General features: G+C 41.2%; 1 protein-coding gene across 3 annotated transcripts in view; it reads right to left on the reverse strand.

The window, feature by feature from the left end:
- Positions 1–22,575, reverse strand: part of TBC1D8 (TBC1 domain family member 8) — a 48,938-nt gene that overhangs the window by 4,283 nt on the left and 22,080 nt on the right. For 2 of the 3 annotated variants that reach the window (XM_074815089.1, XM_074815088.1), the window contains exons 5-16: positions 20,071–20,311; positions 12,413–12,620; positions 11,055–11,249; positions 9,629–9,811; positions 9,088–9,238; positions 7,978–8,192; positions 7,075–7,192; positions 3,577–3,862; positions 2,939–3,068; positions 2,545–2,643; positions 1,922–1,990; positions 333–573 (exon numbers count right to left, since the gene is read on the reverse strand). In XM_074815089.1, the coding sequence (XP_074671190.1) occupies positions 333–573; positions 1,922–1,990; positions 2,545–2,643; positions 2,939–3,068; positions 3,577–3,862; positions 7,075–7,192; positions 7,978–8,192; positions 9,088–9,238; positions 9,629–9,811; positions 11,055–11,249; positions 12,413–12,620; positions 20,071–20,311 (2,136 nt within the window). The remainder of the gene's footprint in view (positions 1–332; positions 574–1,921; positions 1,991–2,544; positions 2,644–2,938; positions 3,069–3,576; positions 3,863–7,074; positions 7,193–7,977; positions 8,193–9,087; positions 9,239–9,628; positions 9,812–11,054; positions 11,250–12,412; positions 12,621–20,070; positions 20,312–22,575) is intronic. The other variant, XM_074815090.1, reaches the window with a different exon arrangement.

The following is a 22,575-nucleotide window of genomic DNA, read 5'->3' on the forward strand; positions in this document are numbered from 1 at the left end:
ATCTGGTAGAGAGGATTTCCTAGCATTCCATGCATACCCAAGTATAATTTTAATTCATAAAATATTTTCAACAAAATTACTATTGTCCAAGAAATCAAATATTTTAATACAATATTCAATCATGTCCTTAGGCTGTCTTTTAAATCTAATTTGACTTCAGGTGATTGAAACACACGAACTTAGTAAAGGTCCCTTGTTAGGCTAATTACAAGCCTAAAAAAATAATTTGCCCGCATTGTCCCCTGCCAGTTGTATGGCATTTTAACATCTGTGTCTAACCCTTGCGCCACCCCCGGCTCTGCCCACCTTCCACCCCGAAGGGGAGCCAATACCTAAGCAGCTGGCGAGCCCCTTGAATTCAATCAGCTGGTCCATGTTCTCATCCAGGAGCCGGAAGGTCCTTTGGGCGAGGACGTCGGTGTGCTCCCCGCAGGTCCAGGGCGAGACCAGCCTGTACAGGTTAGTGAACTGCTGGGCGTCGATGCGGTACTGCTCGGCGTACGGTCTGCTGGGGTCATGTCGCTCCACCACTGGACTCGTCGTTTCCCAGTAGCATCTTATCAAATGTTCCCTCTAAGAGAAATCAGAGGTGGGAGAGGGGGGATTGTGGTGTGCGGTATTAGAGAGAGCACAACCAGCAGAAAAAGGCATTCACATCAAAGTATGCGGGAAATGCTCAAAATTATCTTTGTACGAGGTGTTGTAATGATACCAAGGCCATTCCTGTGAGAAAAAGCAAAGTATTAATCTTTAATTAGAGCAGCCAAGCGCTCTCATGATTTCCAATGGATAATTAATAACTTTGAAGGGAGACTGGGCAGATTCTTGGAAGAAATTCACTGCAGGCTACTGAAACTCTATTAGCCACAACTGGCCCGGCATGTCTCTAACCAGCCAAAGGTACAGAGGGTCAGAGAAAATCACAGGGTAAGCATTACACAGGCTTGGCCTGCTCATTTATTCTCTCTTAGACCTCTCCATTTGGATACCGTACCTATTAGTCTTCCCTTAGGGACAGGCTGATGCAAAACAGAGAGTCCTAACAAAATGAGCTGTCCCAGGGAAGAAAGGGAGCTAACAAAAAAGGAACCACCACCAAGAAACTAAATGAGGAAAGGGGAGGAGTGCAAGCCAGCCAAAGCTCAAAAACAGAGCAGCAAGAAGCAAGAGGGAAGTGCTGAAGAGCAAGCCCCAGCAGCATCCTCTTACAACCACTAATGGAGGAAGGATACAACTGCTCTTAGCCACAAAGCTATGCAACACTAAGAACATACCACAGTCATATTCTCAGTATTTATAGCTATGAACAATACACAAAAGAAATGTCCATTAAGGGGGATAATTACATGCTTGGACTTCTAAATCAATATAGTTGTGTAAGCTTAGATGTCCCTGTCATCAAATAACTTTATAAAGTTCTATCAAATATCAGCTTGACAGAAAGGAACTGAGGTAGAAACTGCTTTTAGTTCTTAAAAAAAAAAAAAAGTTAAAAAATTTGGAACAAATAGCAAGGACACGAGTTCGTGGGGATTTTTTCCCCCATGGAAAACAGGGTCTGCCTTTAAAGAGCATTAAGAGAGCAGGACTTAAAAGTACTGCAGAGCTCCCAGTGAGCAGAGCTATGTATTATTTAATTTATTCTGCATGTGAAAGTTATCAGAACCTAATTTCCCATGGACCATTTTCAAGCAGTAAGTTAGAAAGGAAACTGAAGCAATTCTGCTTTGAAGGATCAGTACCTTACTATTCCTCTTTAACAACTGGGCAACCACAGAAAGGACAAAATTACAAGATCCCACCCGAATAGTACGGCCCAGGCAGAGGACGCAAGGTCCAAGGTGGCACTTCAAAGTGACAGCTGGAAGTTACACCCCAAAGCCTCAAATAGGCACATCCCCTACTTTTCAGGGAGACCAACCTTGAACAAATCATACAATTCTTCTAAATCTTCTGGAAGAATCGAAACATCAGGGATGACAACTCGGAGCTTAAAAAGAAAGAAAAAACATTAGTCACTATCTTTTCTCCCACCATCACTGACATGAGCAGGCCCATGAGCCCCACAGGGACTGTATTTATGTGGTCCAGCTGAAAACCGCAGTATTGAAAAATCTCTGCAATTTTTCCCCCTTTAGGTTCACCAGTTGGACAGACCCATGAAAAGAGAAATCTCTCAAGGGCTATTAGAAACAAAGGCAGGAAGTCCGTAAGCTACAGGTCGCAGGAGGCCAGGGAAGCATCACATCGCGCTCACTCTCTTCTTACACTCTTCCCCAGGCATCTGCCTAGGGCCATGGTCAGAGACAAGGCGCTGGGCTGGTCAGTCCTGCAGTTGTTCTTAATGTGAAAGCCACCCTAGAAAATAATTCATGTGGCCGCAAAAGAAAAAACAAACCCATCAGCAACCCAGGAAAGAGCTTTTTCCAGAGTCAGTAATGATTCTTCCTTTTTTCAAGATCTGGGGGTGCCTTTTAAAAAATGAAAGCTCTCTGCCTGCAGAAAGATGTTAAGCTACCTCAGCTGAAACAAAACCCTACTCACCACATTTTGCTTGGTTGTGTCTTCGTGGCTCTGCAGGACACGGATTCGATGTTTGTAGCGCATGTGCTCTATCTGTGCCACAGAGTGGTCTCCAAATTTCTACAAGGGAGGGACAGAATTTTATTATTTTTATAGTATTTTATGATATTTGTATTTCTCATTTACTGAAAATACAACTTTTAAAGTGTCGTGAGTTCCCGAAGAAGCATACCCAGTATCTAATTGATCTGTCAGTGTAGGTATTTATACTACACCTAGCCTTGTGCATTTAATCACTTAGTCAAGGAATCTGTAAAGATGTGTATTAACTGTCAAAATATCCACATTGAATTTAACCTTTTTATTTTTTAAAATTCTAACTTAACTGACCAGTAGACACAGAGCAGTATTTTACCTCATAGGAGTCATGAATCAGGTTAGCTATTTCAGTCACTGGGGAGGCTTCCTGGTCGTCGCTGAAGAATGCATGGTGATTACCAATAGGTGGCAGAGGGCTTTCCTCATTTTTGACATGCTCTAAAAACCTGAAAGGAAGAAATATAAGCAACACAGATTACTCTGCACTGTGCTCTTCTTAATATAAATAAGCAAACAAGTCCTATGGCTCAGATTTAGAAATAAATTGGTTTTCGGGCTGCTAGGCTTTTCAAAAATGCCTTCATGATTACTCATCCAAGGAACAGCAAGCCAGCCAAATGACTAAATGCTGCCCAAGGAAGAAAACTTCTGTCTCCTTGAAGTCTGGAGCAGGAAGGCCATCACTCTAGGGAAGGCACGAAGAGCAGCAGTAAATATTGCACACTGACGCAATCAATGCATGTCTCGGTGCTGCCAGGAAATTTCACAGGACATCTACTCGTCTGATGTACAAAGCCCATTGTTTAAGGCAGACACTGCAAAAGCAGCAGCAGCAAGGTAACAGGGAGGGTCCCGCTGGTGCCTACAGCGCCCTGTCGATATCACACTGGCACCCAAATGCCTTTGTTTTACAGCTCCTTCCACGATGGAAGGAGCACTCCTGCGTGGCCATACCTGCTCAGGATCATCAGGGCCTGCCCATCGTCCTTGCTGTTACACAGATCCACGGCATTGGCTTCCAGTATGGCCAAGCCCAGCTGGAAAATGGCTTTGATCCCATCATAGAAGAAGCAGTCCACAACATTCACAGCACTTTCCAGGGGCATGATGCTAAGGAAGAGGGTAAGGAACCATGAAAGAGAGATGGAAGCTAAGGTTGTCAGATCCTTCATATGTTCAGCCAGTTCTGGAAGTTGCTCTTTTATAAGCTCTTCAAACACCGACTGGTCTACCTGAGCACCTGCAAGTCACAAAGAAACAGTATTAGCCAGGACTGACACAGGACAAAACATTCTTTAAAGCTAATGATCGCTGTCAACTATCAACTGCAAGACTTTCTTAAGATTTAAGCTGACAAGATACATACACATCTACAATGAAAAATCCCATTATCCTCCTGCTGTGATCTCAGCCCCAACCCTCACGTCCGTAATCCTTACTGTACAACTTTCTGCAAAAAAACTTTTGTTGATTCTCCCAAGCGCCTTTAGGGTGCAATGAAATAGTAATAGCTGCAGCTGTTGTTTTTGGCTAAAAGAGCACGTAATAATTAAGTGCTAGCGAAAGCAATCTTAAAGCATTTTACTGTTCAACTTGGGATCTATGCAGTGAAAATAAGACAGTATACATTCCTCTCCAGGGTATGTGCTCAAGCAAGCAGGCAGTAGAGCTTTAATTCTAAGTGAGAAAATATAAGATACACAATAAATCCAAATATGGCTACGCACACTAAGCACAAAGAAAAATATTTACACATAAATATATAAGCAGATATAAATATATACTTACACGCATATATATCTATATATAAAGAACAAAAGATTTCTGCAATGCCCAGATATAAGCTTCCTAACTGTCCCAACCATTCTTTCCAAAATGAGCAGATTTCTGCTCTGTTTTAGCTACTAGCTCAGTGCTACTTTTTCAGCAGCTATTGTAGAATCAATATAGATTCATATCACTGAAGTGGCCTGTGTCTACAGACCACATCCGCCACATCAGGGGCATTAACCAAAGACACTAGAAGTTTAAAATGTTCCTGTATACAAAATGCAGTTAGCTTTTCAATTATTTTGTCTTCCCTTTCAAGTTATTTCATTTCTTTCTCATAGTCCATATTCTGCTAGCATTAGGAGACAACTTTAATTGCTATGAAATTCCTGAGACATATATACCCTTAGCACTCAAAACTTCTGTTGTTCAAAAGCAGAATACAACCTGGACAATTTGTGTCAGAGAGACAGCATCTTTGGGCTTTGCATCCAAATCATAAAAAAACCCCAGCTGTGACATTTCTCTGTCTTAGAACTTTTCACATCAAGCCACAAAGAGCTTCTGCTGGTGGCTGAACAAACATTACGGCACCACAAATCAAAAATAAGTGCCCAGGGACATGCAAAGAGCTTTTGAGAAACACATCAAGCACGGTGCTTTGCTTTGAAGAGAAAGCCTTCTCACATCAGATGGTCATAAATAAGAACGGTAAAGAAAACAGGAGAAAACGGACTGGGGTTACTCAACAGAGGGCAGTTTTTGTTTGGTTTTTTTTAACAAGCTTAAAACAAACAATTTAATAGCCATAGTTAACATAGACCCAATAAATAGAGCTGGTTTTAGGGGTATTTGTAGGAAGCCAGAGACAGATAGGCATCACATATAAAAAGATAATTCCAGACTCAGAGGCAGCACTGGCAAAAGCAGAGGTTTAAAAGGAATGTGTAATGCTGCCCAGATCTTTCGCAGATCTTGTTATAATTAAGTGTTGACACCATAGATAAAAGTCAAGCAGGTGTATTCAAAGTGACTTTTATGCCCACCTTTCCTTTAGGCTCCCAGAAACCATGAAATGTGAGCAACTGAAACTCTAATGTATTACAGCATGAAACCATGACATGTAGGTAGGAAAATACTAGGGTATCCATTTAAAAAAAGATGACCCAAGATGCAAACTAAATGACATCTCCAAGACTGAAAAGGCAAATCTGAGAAATTAAATGAAGTTTTCAATGTTTCAAGAATTTTAATATCAATATTATGACAGTCAAACAGATAAAGTGGGGTAAGATGGCCTGCTGGTTTATGCAGAGGATGGAAAAGTCATGGTAACATGAGAATAGGATGTGCATGATCCTTGCCACCACTCTTGACCCAAGTACAACTTGTTTCTACCTTGCAGCTATCTGCTTATAATTTCCTCTATGCATTGCTCAAGGTAGGACAGAGGGAATTCCTGAAGGAGGAGATAACGGGTGCCAGCCCTGCCTGCAGGGTTTTCCCATTTGCAAGCAATGAAATGATGAAAAGGCTTGTGAAAAGACAAGAGTGGTCATAGCTGGCAAGGCTGAAGGAGGGAGACGGTCATGTAATAAAAGCAAAAAGGTTGAGTAGGACTGAACTGCCTAAGTTTTGAAAGCAAAAATTGTGAATAAATAACCAAACATCCTAAGCATCCAGCTAACTTTGGAATAACTCTGCTTTAACTTACCTTACCTGCCAGTTCAGGGACAAGACAGTAACTGTGCAGAGGCACAGTGTCAGGAGGGAGGTATGACAATCCCATCCTCTAAGAAAAAGATTGGAAATCTTCTCAGATGTCTCCTCCCGCTCCCCTGGCAGAACAAGAGTGCCCACACCATTTCTAGCTCCCAGAAGCACTCCTATCCCCACCTCCTCACAAGTGACCCTGATCCCTCCCTTTGCTAAAAGCGTAAGGTTAGCATTAAAGAGGGAAAAGCTCTCAAACATTTCTGTAAGAGGAGGAAGTGACTGCAAAGAACAAATACTCTTCCCTGCATGCATACCTGCAATTACTGCGTCAAGCTCCTCAGCCCCTCTCTTTCTGTGCATTAGGCAGACGTTTGCACAACAGTTTTAAAAATAGTTGCATTGCAAAGAACAGGACACACAGCACATGCAGTACAAGGCATGCACTGCAGAGGGACTGGGCTTATTTCTTAATGCAGCATCTCGCATTCAGAAGGTTTTGTATCAGCCCTCATTACAAAGGGCCAGTTGAGATGCAAGCCTATATTAAGTCCAGCAGCCAGGCAATGCAGACAGGTCGGATCAGAAATAGCTACCCTAGCAGATCTTTCTTAGGTTCATCTTAAACAGCTTGAGTCTCTAATACTGAACATTCCTAACCAAGACATGCAAGCTTTTCTATTTTTACCTAACAGGCAAAAGTACCACCGCTTTCTGACCAACAGGGAAAAAAAGACAAACTGTAAAGTTGAGCATGTATTTATAGTTCTTGCAGTTCAAACCCTTCAGACCAAAACCAACCCCAGCTGGAACCTGAACAGCCACCGCTGCTGTCCCTGCACACTGCACCAAGTCCATGGACCACCTCACCCATGGGGTCTGGACCTCAGAAGACCCTGAGCATTTTACTCACCCCAATGCCATTCATCTGCCCCTTCCCAGCTAGCAAGAAGGGAGACACGAGCTCACCTATCACTCGGTGGTTGAAGTAATCTGGTAGCATTCGCTCACACACAGCAACCAGCAGCCAAAAGGCTTCTTCCTCTTTGGCATACAACAGCAACACAGAGGTCAAAATATTCATAGACTTACAAGGGCAAAGAAGAAAATGGGATTTGTTAGTGACAGCAAATCCTACTGACAAAAGCTAAATTGTGGCTATTTTTAAAGAAATAAAAGTAGCCTAACATGCTGTAAACAACTAAAAAAAACCCCAAATAACAAGAGAAATGTAATAGACAGCAAATACATAATTGCAACCCAAAGGCATAACAGGTTTTACAAGCTTATGTACACTGCTTTTCATAAGAGCAGTAGGAAACAGTGGAGAAAAGCACAGTACTGGATTTGCCCAGATACAAAGCAGCTAACTGACAGTGCAAGATGTTTTGGGGCTGCTTTCCTCCCCTTCTGGCATCTGGACCAGTCTGATGTTAATCAGAATTCAGAGAGCTGCACAGAAGGTAAAGTTATTATTTTAGCGGGCCAGCTTTGGAAGAAAGGGGCAGAACTTTAGTTCATTAAATCTCTAGTGCTCTACATGAATCTCATCTGTGCAGGCCCGTTTACTTTGCACTGTCTCCAAGTACTGTGCAAGAAACACATTTTTGAACAAACAGAAATATCAGAAACACTTTTTTTCCCCTCCTTTAAATGCAGTTTTCAAAATGCTGAGGAAATACCTTTGTTAAGTCTGTGCACTTGTTTTCCAGAGTAAATGACATTTAATAGCTGAAATTATGTACTTTTCGTAACTAGAAGGACATTATTTATCAAAACCACCACTAAAAATACTCCCAAGAGAATGATAAAACTGACAGAGTGGAATGAGGGAAAAAAGCAGCGAGCATTATCCCACTGGGAGTTTTTCACCTGGCAGTATCCTATTTTGGGGTTCCTGTGCGCATACGCTGTGAGCACCCTTCTCAGGGCAGCTATACCCGTCTCGCTCTGGAAGGCGGGGTGCTCTGGCAGTGAGCGGTGGAGGTCACGCTCGATCTCCTCTGTCGCCATACAGCACTTGCCCATGGACGCCTCCACCAAATGTACATAGTAACCAGGATGTGAGGTGAGATCCGTCACAGCATCTGAAGGCAGCAGGAAGAGAGAAAGAAGAGGACGCAAATGGATTAGGATGACACTAAACTTAGTGTTGTAGGTATCTCTGCTTGAAAGGATGTAAGCAAGATGGTTTTCCCCAAGGTACCTGACTTTAGCGGAATCTCCAGACCTAAAAGAAATAAAGGCCTAGCAGAATACGTGTCTTGAAAACAAAATAAATATCAGCAAAGCTTATATGACGCAACATCATTCAAAACAGCTTAATACTGACATTGAGTGGAAAACTTCCCCAGCAGAAAGTACTACTGGGAGAAATGTACTTGGCGCTGTTCACAACCTCCAAGGAGGAAAAACTCCACATGAAGGAATACTTTTTACAAATGTTTGAACATGTCATATACTGGATTAAGGACCAAACTTGAGATCATATTGTAGGCACATTCTGGCTCTGCCAGATCTGTGGATGAAACCAGTTGTTTTTTCCATCTCTAGTTTCTACTACCCCTGCCAACATTCAACAAGAAGCAGAACCAGGACTGCTGACTTTAAGATGTCATTATTTTGCAATAATTTGATTTGTCTAGGCTTAAATCAATATTTATTCTACAATCTAATTGTTGCTTGAAGATGAAGATTATTTTATGAAAACATGACGTTAATTTTAAATTACACAGATGAAGAAGATGTTATTTCAATTCTTCTGCACATCATGTTATGTCATCCTGAGATAAAATTTTTACAGATCTACCTAGGTACTTCCTTGTGCTTATGAATTCAGTTCAGATCATCTCTCTTCTGTAAGCAGTATCATAAGCTCCATGTAAACAACATTTAATTGCCCTTGGGAGATTTCTTGCCTAAATGTTTTGCCATGTTCAGAATCTGATGATGCTTACAGCCAACATTTCTAAGCGTGCCCACCTGAGAAGAGCAGCCAGAGTTTGCCTCTTAAGGATTCAGGGATTCCCATAGCAACAAGTTTTCTGATCTTCTCTGTGCGAAACATGCACACAGTTCTGCCATATTCTACAAAATGGTCATCCCACAGGCTCTCTTTGATTTGCTCCCTAGACTGGGAACAAGAAGATATATTTTAAAAGAACAAATAGTGTGTATGTGAGAACTGGTAAACAGAAACATTTTACGTATTAGAAATTCTGCAATGTATTTCCATTACCAATGGAAATAGGAAGTCTGCTCTAAGGGCTACAACTTTCCCCATTTTACACATGCAATTCACCACACAGGGAGAAAAAGTATAAACATTTCCTAGAAAGAAATGGGGGGAGGGAGAAGAAAAAACTCCAAGCAAATAGAAAAGCCGTTATCACATATCTAATTTCTCCAGCCATTACATAGTTCATTTTACTAAAAATGAGTATCTGTTTGAACGTGATCCCATCTTTTTTAAAAAAAAAAAAACAAACCAAACCTCCTACAACTTCCCCCAAATGATACATACCTTTCCAAAATCAAGGCCTGCCATTCCTGACTGATGAAAGTCCGACCTTAGTGCTTCTGCATTGAGCAAATAACTGCTCTCCTTTTCAGATTCGCTTCTCTCCTTGCCTTGTGAAGCCTCTGTTCCCAGACATGCGGGCTCACCGTCCCTGAGCACGCACGTGGATCCAAAGGCAGGGCTGCTCTGGAACGCAGAATCAAAGGTAATGACTGAAAAGAGGCTAAGAACTACGTCCTCAACTGTCTTCAAGACACAGAGCTGGGTTAGCCTTTGCCTTTTGCATCAAAACCTTTCACACCTTTCAGGAGGAAAGGCCTTACTCAAACTTTATACTTCATTTTTTACTTTACAATTCATTTCTATGTCAGGAAAAGGGTTGTTACTTTAAAACAGAAGTTGTTAGTAAATTCTAAGTGTCCTTGATGACAAGCTACCAAACAATCTTCTTTGGTTAGGATTGGAAAAACAGAATCAGAGAACAATTTAGGTTGGAGAGGGCCATCTTTTTCAATCCCCTGCTCAAAGCAGGGCCCCTCAAGACTGTTGCTGGGGGCTGTATCCAGTCAAGTTGAGTAGCTCCAAGGAAGGCGAGTCCACAGCCTCTCTGGGCAGCCTGATCCAGCTCTGCCCACCCTTGAGGGAAAATCTTTCTCTTTTTATCTATTTGAATTTTCCCTTGCTGCATCTTGGGATTGATGCTGCTTGTTCTTCACCACCTCCTAGAAGAGTCTGGCTCCATCTTCTCTGTAACTCCCCATTAGGTAGTGGAAGACAGGCTGCTCCCTCAGTCTATCCTCATAAAGCATGTGCTCCAGTCCCTGATCATCTTGTAGCCCTCCACTAGACTTACTCCAATTTGTCAATGCTTTTCTTGTGTGGTGGGGTAGAGTCAAAACTGGACACAGTACTCCTGATCAGCCTCAGAAGTGCTGAATAAAAGGGAATAGTAACATCCCTTGACCTGCTGGTTACAATCCTGCTAGTACAACCCCATATGCTGTTGGCCCTCTACCTCTTCACTGTAAGAGCACTCTGCGTGACTTACAAGCTCAACGTGTGTCTACCGTGACCCCTCCACCTTTTCCACATGGCTGCTCACCAGCCAGCCAGCCAGCCCGCCCCTCCTGTTGCATGGGGTTACTCTGCTAGGCTTCTCATCTGCTTTTGTTGAACTTCATGAGGTCTCTATCAGCCCTCACTGAGATCTCTGTGAAGGGCAGCCCTACCCCCCACCATATTCACTGCTCCTCTCAGTGTGTCAATCACAACCATGCTGCAGTTGTGCTCCATCCTATCAGGCAGGTCTTTAAAGAAGGCATCAGAAAGCACTGGGCCCAAGATCAACCCCCTGAGAAAGGCAGGACAATGGACCAATGGATAAACACACTGAATTCATAATCCCAAAAAAAACCCAGAAGTTCAGTACCTCGTTCTTATTTGGCAAGTTGTTACAGTGCACTGGGTTGCTGGAGTTCACCTCTTTTAGCCTCTGGAGCAGGTTCTCCACCAAAGTATCCCGGTCCTTCAGCTCAATGAACTGAAAGGCCATCTTGCTCCTTATGCTAACAATGATGGGATTAGGGAGAAGGCTTGTGTCCTCCATCTTCTCTATACTGATTACCTTTTCCAGAAACATTATAGAAAATACATTATGCACCACATCCCCACAATATCCTAAAATAGTCTACATGTACCAAAATTCATATGCACACATGCTTTAAACATGGTTATTCATATTGCCTTTCCTTGATCAGACACATCCTACCACCTGAAGTTCATGGCCTCTTTAGAAGCTCAAAGCAGACACTAAAAAGTATCCCAGCTGCCTTTTGGTTTTTTTTTTTAAATTACTTCGCAGCCCACTTCTGGAGAGTTGACTGAGGGGAAAGAGAAGAAAGGGAAGTACGACTAAAAGAAGATTTAGTAAAGGATCAATTTGATCAAGTCTGGGGGATGCAGGAGGAGATTTACTTTCACACTTGAAGATAAGGGAAAACGGTTGTTTTGTTGTTTCTGATTAAGTATATAACACTGTTCTCTTACTGTTTTCTGTTTCTGTATCAGTGGAAGGTAGGTTGCTACAGTTAGGGTATCCTTTGGATGTTATTCTGTTATTAGTTGAGGACGAAAGGAAAGCTTTAATTAAGCGATCATAACAGCCTTGTATCCACAGCATATCAGGCAGGTGTTGGATGACAGCTTCCTTCTCTTTTACTCCCACCACCTTCCCATGCGCTCTCCCTCCATTTAAATAAGTCTCTGATTTTATGGAAATTTGGCAGCTCGTCACTGTATCCAGAAGATCCCCTTTTTCTCTCCGCCCTACAGCTTTGCAAAGTATCCACATGTTTGCTAGAGTTTATCTATGGAAGAAGAGCTTCAACACTTCTAAGTGTTGACCCCAGGTAAGGATGCTTTTATATTGCTAGCGTGGGTCCGAGCTGAAGTCTCCATCAGTGTCAAGCTGGACGTATGCGGCTGTGGAGCTGGGAGGGGAGTCCTGTCTGAGTCTTGGACCGAGCAGACTCTGCTTTTGCAGTGCTCTGTTCTGCTGCATTACCTGTCCATACTTCACTTTGAAGATCATGTTGAATCACCCATATTTTCAGGAACTCATGCCCTAGTGAGTCCCAGAACAAACTTTACAACAATCCTGTAGGCACCATACACCCAAGCATCCTACTCTTTTTCATCAAACGATAGTTTGAGGGTAAATCAAGTGACAGTGGATGTTTCAAGCAGAAAAAGGCAAGTAAGGACCCGAAATGAAACAAACAACTCTACCTCTCTAAGTGGGATGATAACATTGCAGCAGCCATTTTCTTTGCTGGCAAAACAGATATAACTGTCTGAAGTATACATCCTTCCCGCTGTGTGACAGCGACTAAACGGTGTCCAGAGAGAACAGTCTACAACTTCATGCAGCTTCTCCTTCCTTGGCAATCTGAAGAAGGCCCGAAACAATTCATTCTGCGCTCTGGCTTCAAGATCCCTTAAGAAAAAGCAGTAAGAGCGAATCACAAGACCCTGAAAGCCAGGACATCCAGCACAAGGTTCACTTTTCTTGTTAGCCTCACCAAAGAACAAGGGATACAGAATAAAAGCACCGTGCACAGCAATCTTCACTGCCTATGTGAATAGATTGATAAAAGACCAACTTTGGAATACAAGAAAGAATCATTATCAATACTTGCTTGCTTAACAATAAGGTCAAAAGCAACTACTGTAGTGACTAGGAAGGGAAAGGACACTAATTTAAATCATCTGGTTTGTTGGGGTGTCTTTAAATTACTATTTAACCATGCATTTTCTATGGCTGCTATATGACTTTCCAGCCTCAGAGAGTTACAGATTTCAATGCCCAGGAGATAATTAAATCTTTCATCTGATGAACAAAATTGAGCAATGGAGATTAGCTTTATGTTCCTTGTTTCCCTTCCCAGCAGCATTACCAACATCACCCCAGGGATTTTGCACCTGTACCCAAAAGTAATGCATTTGCTCAATGAGTACTTCCGAAGTGGTCAGGAGTAAAAGAGTTAATGATGGTGGCATTTACATCATCGCATCCTTGACTTGCAGAGGTATCAGCCTCTGAGAGCCATGAGAAGAGTTGCAAAATGCAAAACAGTTTCAGGTCACTTACAGACTCAGCTGGGGAGTAACAGCACCAGCTACATTCAGTTTGGACTTGGCTTCCTTCCACATTTATGTGGAGAAACAAAGTTTAAATAAATAAAGCTTTCATTACTGAGCTATGGTTATACAGACTTGGCTTTGGGGATTTTTTTTCTTCTCCTCCTTTTTTAATGAAGAAGTCTGCAGTAATTTAGAGAGCTATGCAATTACATTATAAACAGGCCACAGCTATTAGCTCACCAACAGCAGCTCCAGAAACATTAGGGCTTAAATTCTATCATTTTCTTTACTACAAGTAAATTTTTCCAAACATGATTCACCTTAGGGGGAAAAAAAAAAAAAAAAAAAAAGCTTGACTTTGTTCCATTGAAAGAATTTAAAGCGTGGGCTGAAGCATAACAGGGAGTGGTACCTTGGTGCTGTAAATCCCCTCTCCACTCCTTCCTTCACCCTGCTCTTCTGCAGCCACCTTCCCCCTACCCCAGCCCTGCTGTTTAAAAATAAATTGAGACTGATGGAAGCCTCTGCTTCAGCATGCAAATCAATTGTTTCATTTCAGTTTAATCCATAGAGAAAACTAAAGCCATGTGAAACAGGGAGGAAGACAATCCAGAACAAACTGAGACCTGAGAAAGGAGGATCTGTTTCTGCGACCAACAGAAAAGGCAGAAGGAGTTTGACCAGCATTCAGCTGCTGTTTCCTTCTCAAGCATTATCTTCCTTAATAATATTATCCAAGGAAAACAGACAAATAGTCTCCTGTTTTTCACAAAGAACAAAGAAAAACCCTCTTTGTGAAGAAAGATAAAAAGGTTGCTCCCAAGTTAAAATTCCACAGCGAGAGCAACTCTGATAAGTGCCCGCAGCGATCTGCTATTGTGACAAAGCTGGATCAGGATATGCCTCCTAGTTAACTCACCACTAAAATATTTTCCATTTTTGCACAGCACAGATGAATGCTGCTGATAGCATCTGCAGTCAGGTCTGGGTAGAGCTGTGCTCTCCTGCTATTGTGCTGAGAAGGTAAAACCCTCCGTGCATCTACTCGGTTGTGAAAATTTCTATGTGAATATTTTTTGTGAAAAGAGGCATTATACAGAAGAGTAGGACATCTGTTGACGCAGAGACTGTGTTAAGAGGTGACTGTTTCTAATGCTCCAAAATCTGCAGTTTCTGAGTCTTCAGGATTTTGCTGCATCTCTTGGGGCTGCAGGCTCCAGGCGTGGGGCGGTTCAGACAAGAAGCCACAGGTTTTTAAGCTGAAGAATGACATTTCCCGCATCTGAAACTAAGTGAATTCACCAAGCACCACCTCCAACCCCCTCACCCCATACTGGGAGAAGGCTGCCAACCCCAACATCCCTGGAACTGACTGTCCCTCCATGACTCACAACACAAGGTCACATGGCCACCGCAGAGACCACACCACATCCAGGGATGCCCCAGAGACAAGTGCTGAAACAGGGGCCAGCCTGCTGGTGGGAAGGATCCCAGAAAGAAAAATGGTAGCACGGGGATGAAATGCTGTCAGCACTTACTGCTGTGGGCTCAAATGAGAGGTTTTATTAGAAAGTGGCACACAGTGAAAATATCTCCTGTTAGGCAGGCAAATTCTAGGGCTTAAAGCAGTTGCTTCCTTTCATAAACACAGCCAGACAAAATTAAAGCTGGTTAAAAAAGCCCAAACCCTGTAATTCAAAAACCCCACAAATAAAATCAGTTCCTAAAACAAAACAGACAATTGTTTAAACATGATACGGCAAAGATGCAGCGACTGGCCCATGTCACCAGGTCCCACAGCTTCCATTCTGAGTTTCACAATACCTCCAACGCCAAACAGAAAGGCAACCTTTCTATCTGTGTCCCAATCTGTTTGAAATTTTCTCCTCTAACTTAACAATTTCCATGTTGGTTTGGTTTTTAAGCAAATGCAGCGTACTGAGTTGTACCTCAGAAAAAGAAGGAATGCTAATGTTATGTAAAAATAATGTTTATCGAGTGTTTACATGTGCATCAGAAGAATAAAAGGTGAGAAGATGCAATTGCCTTGTTCCCTTCAGAAAACTCAGCAATTCTTTCCAAGTGCAGTTCCCGACTTGTATGGTACGGGATCCTGGACTGCCTCCAACTCCAGCACTTCAAAGTGAATGGCAAGTCTGAACAGCAATAACTCCCTCTGTGTGACCCCTACATTACCTTCCAAGAGTTTTAAATTAAAGGAAATAACACACAAGACTAACAAAATGCCTAAAAGTATCAGGACACTTAAAATTACGTCCTCACTGTCAAATGTTTTTCTCTGTTTTAACTCTAACAGAAGTCAACTTGGCAAGTTTTTAGCTCTGCTGAGTCACTTGCTGTCTATCTAAAATCTAAACAGACTGGTTGACCTCTTGCTTTTAGAGAACAATTATTAGACTTTTCTTGCTATTCAGACTCCAGAAAGTTACAGATTTTAGAAATAACACATCCTATGATACACATCTTGTTTATTGGAAGAACTACTAAATTTGTGTGGCAAGAAAGGCTTCTTGTAAGCAAGCCAGGAGAAGTTATCTGAGAAGAGCCAGCATGGACTTGTCAGACACATGTAAAATGAACATCATTCCCTTATGTGGCAGGAACACTGGACTTGTAGATGGAGGAGATACAATGCTTGTTTTAGGCATAATTTATGAAAATCTTGATATTTTCTCACACGTAACTAATAAAACTGGATCGAAGTGAAAAACTGTTACACCAAGCCAGCTGAAAAAAGAGTACCCCAAAAAGCAGCCCACAAAGTCTCCCTCGTAAATTGGAAGACTGTATCAAGAGGATCTCCTTGGGGGTCTGTCCTGAACTAGCTTCTGTTCAACATCTTCATCATCAATCCACATGATGGATCAAGAGATTGTAGATTGTTGTTATTAAACTTGCACACAACGTGAGGCTGGTAGAATGAGCAGAACAATTCAGATTGGTAATTACAAACTTAAGGGATGGTGTGGAAAAAAAGCATTACGAGTATTTTCAGCTGTACATCATAAGCTGCACAAATGCAGCATAGACACCAACTCCACCAGCAGCCATTCAGCAAAGAGAAAAGACATAGGGGTTACACGGGATCACAAATTGAACATGAGCCAACAGCCTCATGCTCACAGGAGGAAGAGGAGCACCGCACCGGGCTGCAGAAGGGCATGGCCACCAAGATGCAGCACAGCAGTCCCAGAGTTGCTGCAGAGACAGTCATCCTGCTCCTGCCCCGGTCAGCACTAGCAAGGCATTGGGGGCAATCCTGTATCCCACCATCTCATGCCTGCATCCACATGGGATAAGTGATGAATGTCCAGAGAAGAGCAACCAGAAAGGCCAAAATCAGGACCAATAAGAAAAACCTGGCTGAACTAGGGCAGTGCAGTTTAAAGAAGAAAAGAGAAAGGAGATGCATGCCAACCTCCAAATACAAAAATGGTTGCTCTAAAGAGAGAACATCTGATCTCTTCAATAGTACTGGGTAGGACAAGAAGTAGCAGACTCAAAAAGCAACATGGAAGTTTCAAGTTAGACTTCAGAAAGACTTTCCAATGATAGGACAGTGAAGTACCAGTATGGATCCTGGTATTTCTATTACTGGAAATCCTTAAACAGAGGTTAGGAAATCGTCTGTCACAAGAGATACACAGAGATAATTCTAACCCCACCTTTTGCTGGGCAGATGCAATAAAAGGAGATTCTTTCTAGTCACATCCTCCTTGTTGCTCAAGGTTTACAGCTTTCTTGGATTCCCTCTCTGAAGGAATTAATGCGGCCTGAAGTGACATTTACGATTCAAGTTACTTCAAACAGTTTCTGTTCAGCTTAGATCAGTGTTAAAAACCGTCTTTGCCTTTGTATGAGGCAAAGCCATCCTCATTGGCAATTCAGTTAGACATGAAGAAAAGAAACCGAGGTGGTTAGAGCCTGGAGAAACTTATCACACTTTTGAAACCCTACTGACACCAGCACTAAAGCTTTTAAATCGCGTGTTCTGCTCTGGCCAATTTCCTCGCTACATTTGAGGAAGGCAATGGATATTCTTGCATCCTGAAAGAGATGGAAATAAGAAGTACAAGAAACCTATACCAGAGACTTTAGCAACCTTCCTATTAAAAAAGAAAAAATAGTTACTGTATGTTCCAGTAAAATTGTATGGCACATAAATATATCTGCAAGAAATGGCATTTGTAGTTATCAAATGCCTCAGCTTTACTTTGCTTTTTATGGCAATTAACTTAATTGCCATTAATCCCTTTATAATCCATTGTTCTGAGCCTTATCCTCTCATTAAGCAGCACGGAAACTTGTATATTAACTTGTTTGACTCTGGCCATAATATAATTTGTCTCACAAACCGTGGGGCTAATCCCACAGCCTCTCTGAGTCCCATCCCTTCACTGCTGAGGGTGACCCCAAGAGCCTCAGGAACTGCAGCAAAGGTTTCTGGTTTTCAGAATTAATATACAGACCATGATGGCATTAAAAATGCATTTTTAAAAAAATAAAGATATTGAGATGAGCCTCTTGCAAAAGAAAGCCTAACAAACAAAGGCAATCTACAGCAATTTCATTAATTTGACACAGCTGGAATAGTTCTAATGACATGTGGATTATTGCTTGCAGTTTGATAGACTACTATTTGCTTCCAAATCACGCACAAGAATTAACAAAGACAATTATTAGGGAGAAAATGTCAAGAGGAAAATAGTTGTTCTTGTAGTACTACAATGGCTTCAGGAAAAAAAGCAGCAACAAAAACTTCATACACCAAAAAAGTTCAACCCCCCCCCAAACGTGTTAGCGTTAAAAACCAGTTTATCCACTATTCAATCTACAGACTTGCTTAATCATGTTACATCAAAGTAGTTGCTGAAGTGTGACAAAGGGCACCAGAAACAGCAACTTATCCAATCACTACCTAATTCGTGTAGAGGAAATGGGATTTTGGCATCTTCCGTGTTTCCATGTTTTCCTTTCTTCCATCACAAGTCACAGCACATCAGCACAGGTTAGAGAACATCTTGCCCAGTAACTCTCCAGTAAATATATTTTTATCCTTCCTTCTCCTCTGCCTGCCCCAACATTTTTTTTTAAGTTGCAAGGAAGGAGAGGAAAAAACCTGTTTGAATAAATGTGTGGGATGGTTTCTGTTGCTTGTTTGCTAATAGACATACTACTTTTCAAAAATGCCACAAGGTACTTAGAGGTTGATTCCCTGAGAGCCTCCTTATTATACCATACTACTAAGCTTATAATTTCTTTGCAACTGTAATTTTAGTTTTTTTGTAGTTTTCCATTCAGTTAGTACCCCTGATTCAAAGACTATTTTGGGAAGTGACGACAATGAGTTAAAAATCAATAGATGCTGAAAATATCTCCCCCCAGGTTTTTGCTACATCTCCTCTGGATTTACTTTCCTTGCTTTGTGCATCTAACTTCTCAGTCCAAAAGTGGGAAGAGCGTGGAATGGTAAAGCATGGAAGGCGGCTTAGCTACAACCTATCGCTCACATTACATATCCTACATTTCTTGGGCCAAAAGCCTACAATGTTAACAACACCCAGTTACGCATACATTGTAAAAACAACCCGAGCTCTTGTGTTTAAAGTAACGCTGGCTATGAAAAAAAAAAAAAGCCTGCAAAGATGTTCATGGCTGCTCACCACTATATGACCTCAAATGAATTCCTTGATGACATCATGGATGAAATCCTGGTGTCAGTGATTTTTCTTATCATGTGTACATATGAAATTGCAGAGAAAGTGCATTTTATTGTTTTAAACTCCATTATGAAACTTTGCAGAAGTGTTTAGCTGAGATGTATAGCCAACACCACTGCAAAAAATGCCCCTCAGAAACAATAAAACTGCTACTGGACATGTCTGTATTTTTTGGGAAAGGATACCATGCATTCCTAATGTTTTAGCCAGGAAGCAACACCTGGGTCATTCCCTTCATACCTCTGGCAGAGGGAGAGGAAGGAAGAGCAGGAAAGGGTATGATTCAGGGGGGGATAAGTGCTCTGCTCACATCCCATTCAGAAAAAAAAAAGTATTTTAAACCAGCATGTTAACCCTGATGCCCCAGGCAAATTCCAATTTGGGCTATTCCATCCTGCCCACCTAAAATTCCTCAGGGCAGTTTCCCGTCCCCCTTCCTGCAGCAGCAAATAAAACACGGAGTGGTGTGTTGTGCTACCAGCACAGAAATAGTTATCAATCTTCGCCCTGAGAGCTCAATGCATTTCTGTAGTGGGAGAGGAATGCAAAGATGCATTTCGGGGACAGATGGGGTAGAGCTGACAATAGCATATTAATCTGTTGCAACTGCCTGTGGGTTTTATAAGTCCTGTAACTGCTTGCTAAGTCAGCTATGGCAATCATACTAATGGGAAATTCCATGTTTCAGATATGATCAAAAGCAATAATTCTACAGAATTGAAGGCACTAGGAAAGCCTACACGTTGCCAAAATTACAAACAAAATAATGTTGCTCTTCAGGGAAGATGGAAAATACCCCTTGCTGCAATCTACTCTTCTATAGGAAATTGTACTTTTAAAACAAATGAACAAAAACCAACAGTGATGTTTAAGGGAAGAATATAAAATGGAAAAAAGTCATCTTGCACACAAGTTAAAATGCACCTATTGGATACACCATAATACATTATAAAATCTCTTTTGTGCCCAATCAAGTAAACCTTTGAAACCTTACCGAGCTAACACAGCAAACCATGAAGCCCACCACAGAACCACTGCTCATACAACAATTTAGCTTTTTACCTCTTGGTAATCTGAGTAGGATCCTGAAGGCCTGGATCCAGTTCAAAGATCTCATTATCCAGTAGCCTTCGGAGTGTCACATCTGCCAGTTGCTCCATGATCCTGAAAGCCTCAGCGATATTGAGGAACGTGGAGAAGTCGCGCTCTTTATTTGGAGTGGTGACACGGACCGTGTCGGTCATGAAGACATTGGAAGTTCTTTCCAGCTTCTGGACCTCAACCCAAGGAATGATAAGTTTCACTGCCATTGGAGAAAAAAACAAAAGTGGGTTGGAGACTCTGCTTACATTTTTCAGATTTGTGAAATAAGCACATTCAGAATTAAATGCAAACAACCGAAGAGGAGAGAGACCTATTTTTGCAGACAAAGACCAAGCAAAAGCTGAAACGCCTGTTATTACTCTACATTCATTCTCCTCCACTCCAAAAATCTGGATTTTTCAGAATCTCTCCCTCAAAATTTTACCTGTTTTCACAAGAAGTGCTGGACCTGAGGAGTTCTGCCTTTGCAGAACATGTGCAATAAGCTGTGCTTCTAGTTCGTTTACAAGCCATTTCTGCAGGCTGCTTCATTAGTACCAGAAGAAACAGTTCATTTCAAGAGTACAAAGATAATAGGAAAGGCTTTGTAAACTCCCAGAAATAAAACTGTAGGCAGGTGGAAACCCATTTACAGGCACAATACTTTAACTTTTAAAATAAAGCTAACTCCCATAAAAAAGGAAGGTTTTGCTCATGGACATTTTTATAAAGTTTAATTACTACTACAAACAGGCATTCATAAAAAAGCTGCCTAGGCACTGGGATCTTCCCATTTTTGTTACTTTTTACTGAAAAGGTGCACAGGCAAATCTTGTCCTAAACATTAACTGTAGTCAGACCTGTTTATAGAAAAGAAGACGTATAGGACACTGTTCTCTATACTTAAACACTGCTGATTCATATAAATACAAATGGCAAACAGAATCAGCTTATTTTAGATAACCACTGCAGGATGTTATTTGCCTCTTTCGTACGAATCTCTGGGTAGAAATTAGGTTGGAAAGGACTTTAAAATAGATTAAATTTCTATTTAACAACTGTTGGAAGCTTCCCAGGATTCTTGGTGCCAATAACATCAAGACTACACCCGCTAACATCCCTAGCTGGTCTCCTGATGCCAATAAAGCAATAAAAAGGCAGTAATAACAAACATTGTCATATATATATATATGACACTTATCCATGATCATTAATTACCTAAGGAGCTACCCTCAGCAAGTTTTCTGTACTACATGAACCACAGATGTCAAGATTACATTTTTTCTTACTTAAATAAAGCACAGCTGCGTCAACATGCACAAACTGTTGCGAATGGTCATAAAATCATCTGTACAGGCACAGCCAAGGGAAGAAAGATTAAATAGCACCGTAGCAATAGCACTATTGTTCATGAAGGTCGGAATCACATAGGCTCTACAGTGTTGGTTATAGAAACAGCACAGCAGACTGTAAGGGGCCCAAACTACTGATGAAAGGTACAAAGTCTTCGAAGTTTTAGGAAAACAAAAGTTTAATTAAAAAACGTGAAGAAATCCTGGCACATCCTTTCAAGAAATCTGACGTTCTAAGCCTCTGAAATTCTGCAAATACTTCGAGGCTTAGATAAAAGGGGACTTGTCCTGGAAAAAATGTTCCATAGAGTTTATGTTCACATAAGCCGTAAGTTCGTTTTATGAGAAGCTGAAAACAGGTTCCAATATTGCATTCCAGGTCATTTCAACATAAAATAAAACAAGGGGAAGGGGACAGACTTGCTAGAAGCAGAAGACTTAACACTTTGCCTGTAAAGAGATTTCAGTCTACAATTTGGGGGGATTTTTATAGAGTTAAAACGTATTTAAGAACTATTTTTATTGCAACTCATATATTGTTTTTTTTCACTGTGCTGTATTGAAGAATGCAATAGATGTGATTTCTTAGCAATATTTTCAAGACCAGATTTAACCAGATTTAATTTGTGATTGCTACCTGGAAAAAAAAAAAGACAATGAATTGCTTGTTCTACATATGAACAGCATCAGTTTCTCAAATAGTAACAACCAGAACTATCTGGATTATTCAATGTAATACAAGTATTTCATAAATGTGACAAAATACTAGCTTTGAAACAGAAGTAATCTTTATCGGAACCGAGGAAGCGGGAAGCATTTCAACATATAATGCTTTCCACTGAGCTAGGGAAGTTTGTTTAGCCAAAAGAAAATCCAGGTTTTTATTTCACATTTCCATGCAAATGCATGGGAACACAAAGGCAATGCAACTGACTGCAACGGTGAATGAACAGCATATTTTCCATGGTCAAAATGAAAAGTTACAAACATGTAGTTGTCTGTGGGTTTTTTGTATTTTCATAATGAACTATTTTAAAAGGGATGAGAACTGATTTCTTCTTAAATAATACAGCATGATGTTGTACTTCCAGTATCATTTAATGATCTGTGGTATTGCATAAACAACATTTTT

The sequence above is a fragment of the Strix aluco genome, chromosome 2 (assembly GCF_031877795.1).
Source record: "Strix aluco isolate bStrAlu1 chromosome 2, bStrAlu1.hap1, whole genome shotgun sequence".
NCBI lineage: Eukaryota > Metazoa > Chordata > Aves > Strigiformes > Strigidae > Strix > Strix aluco.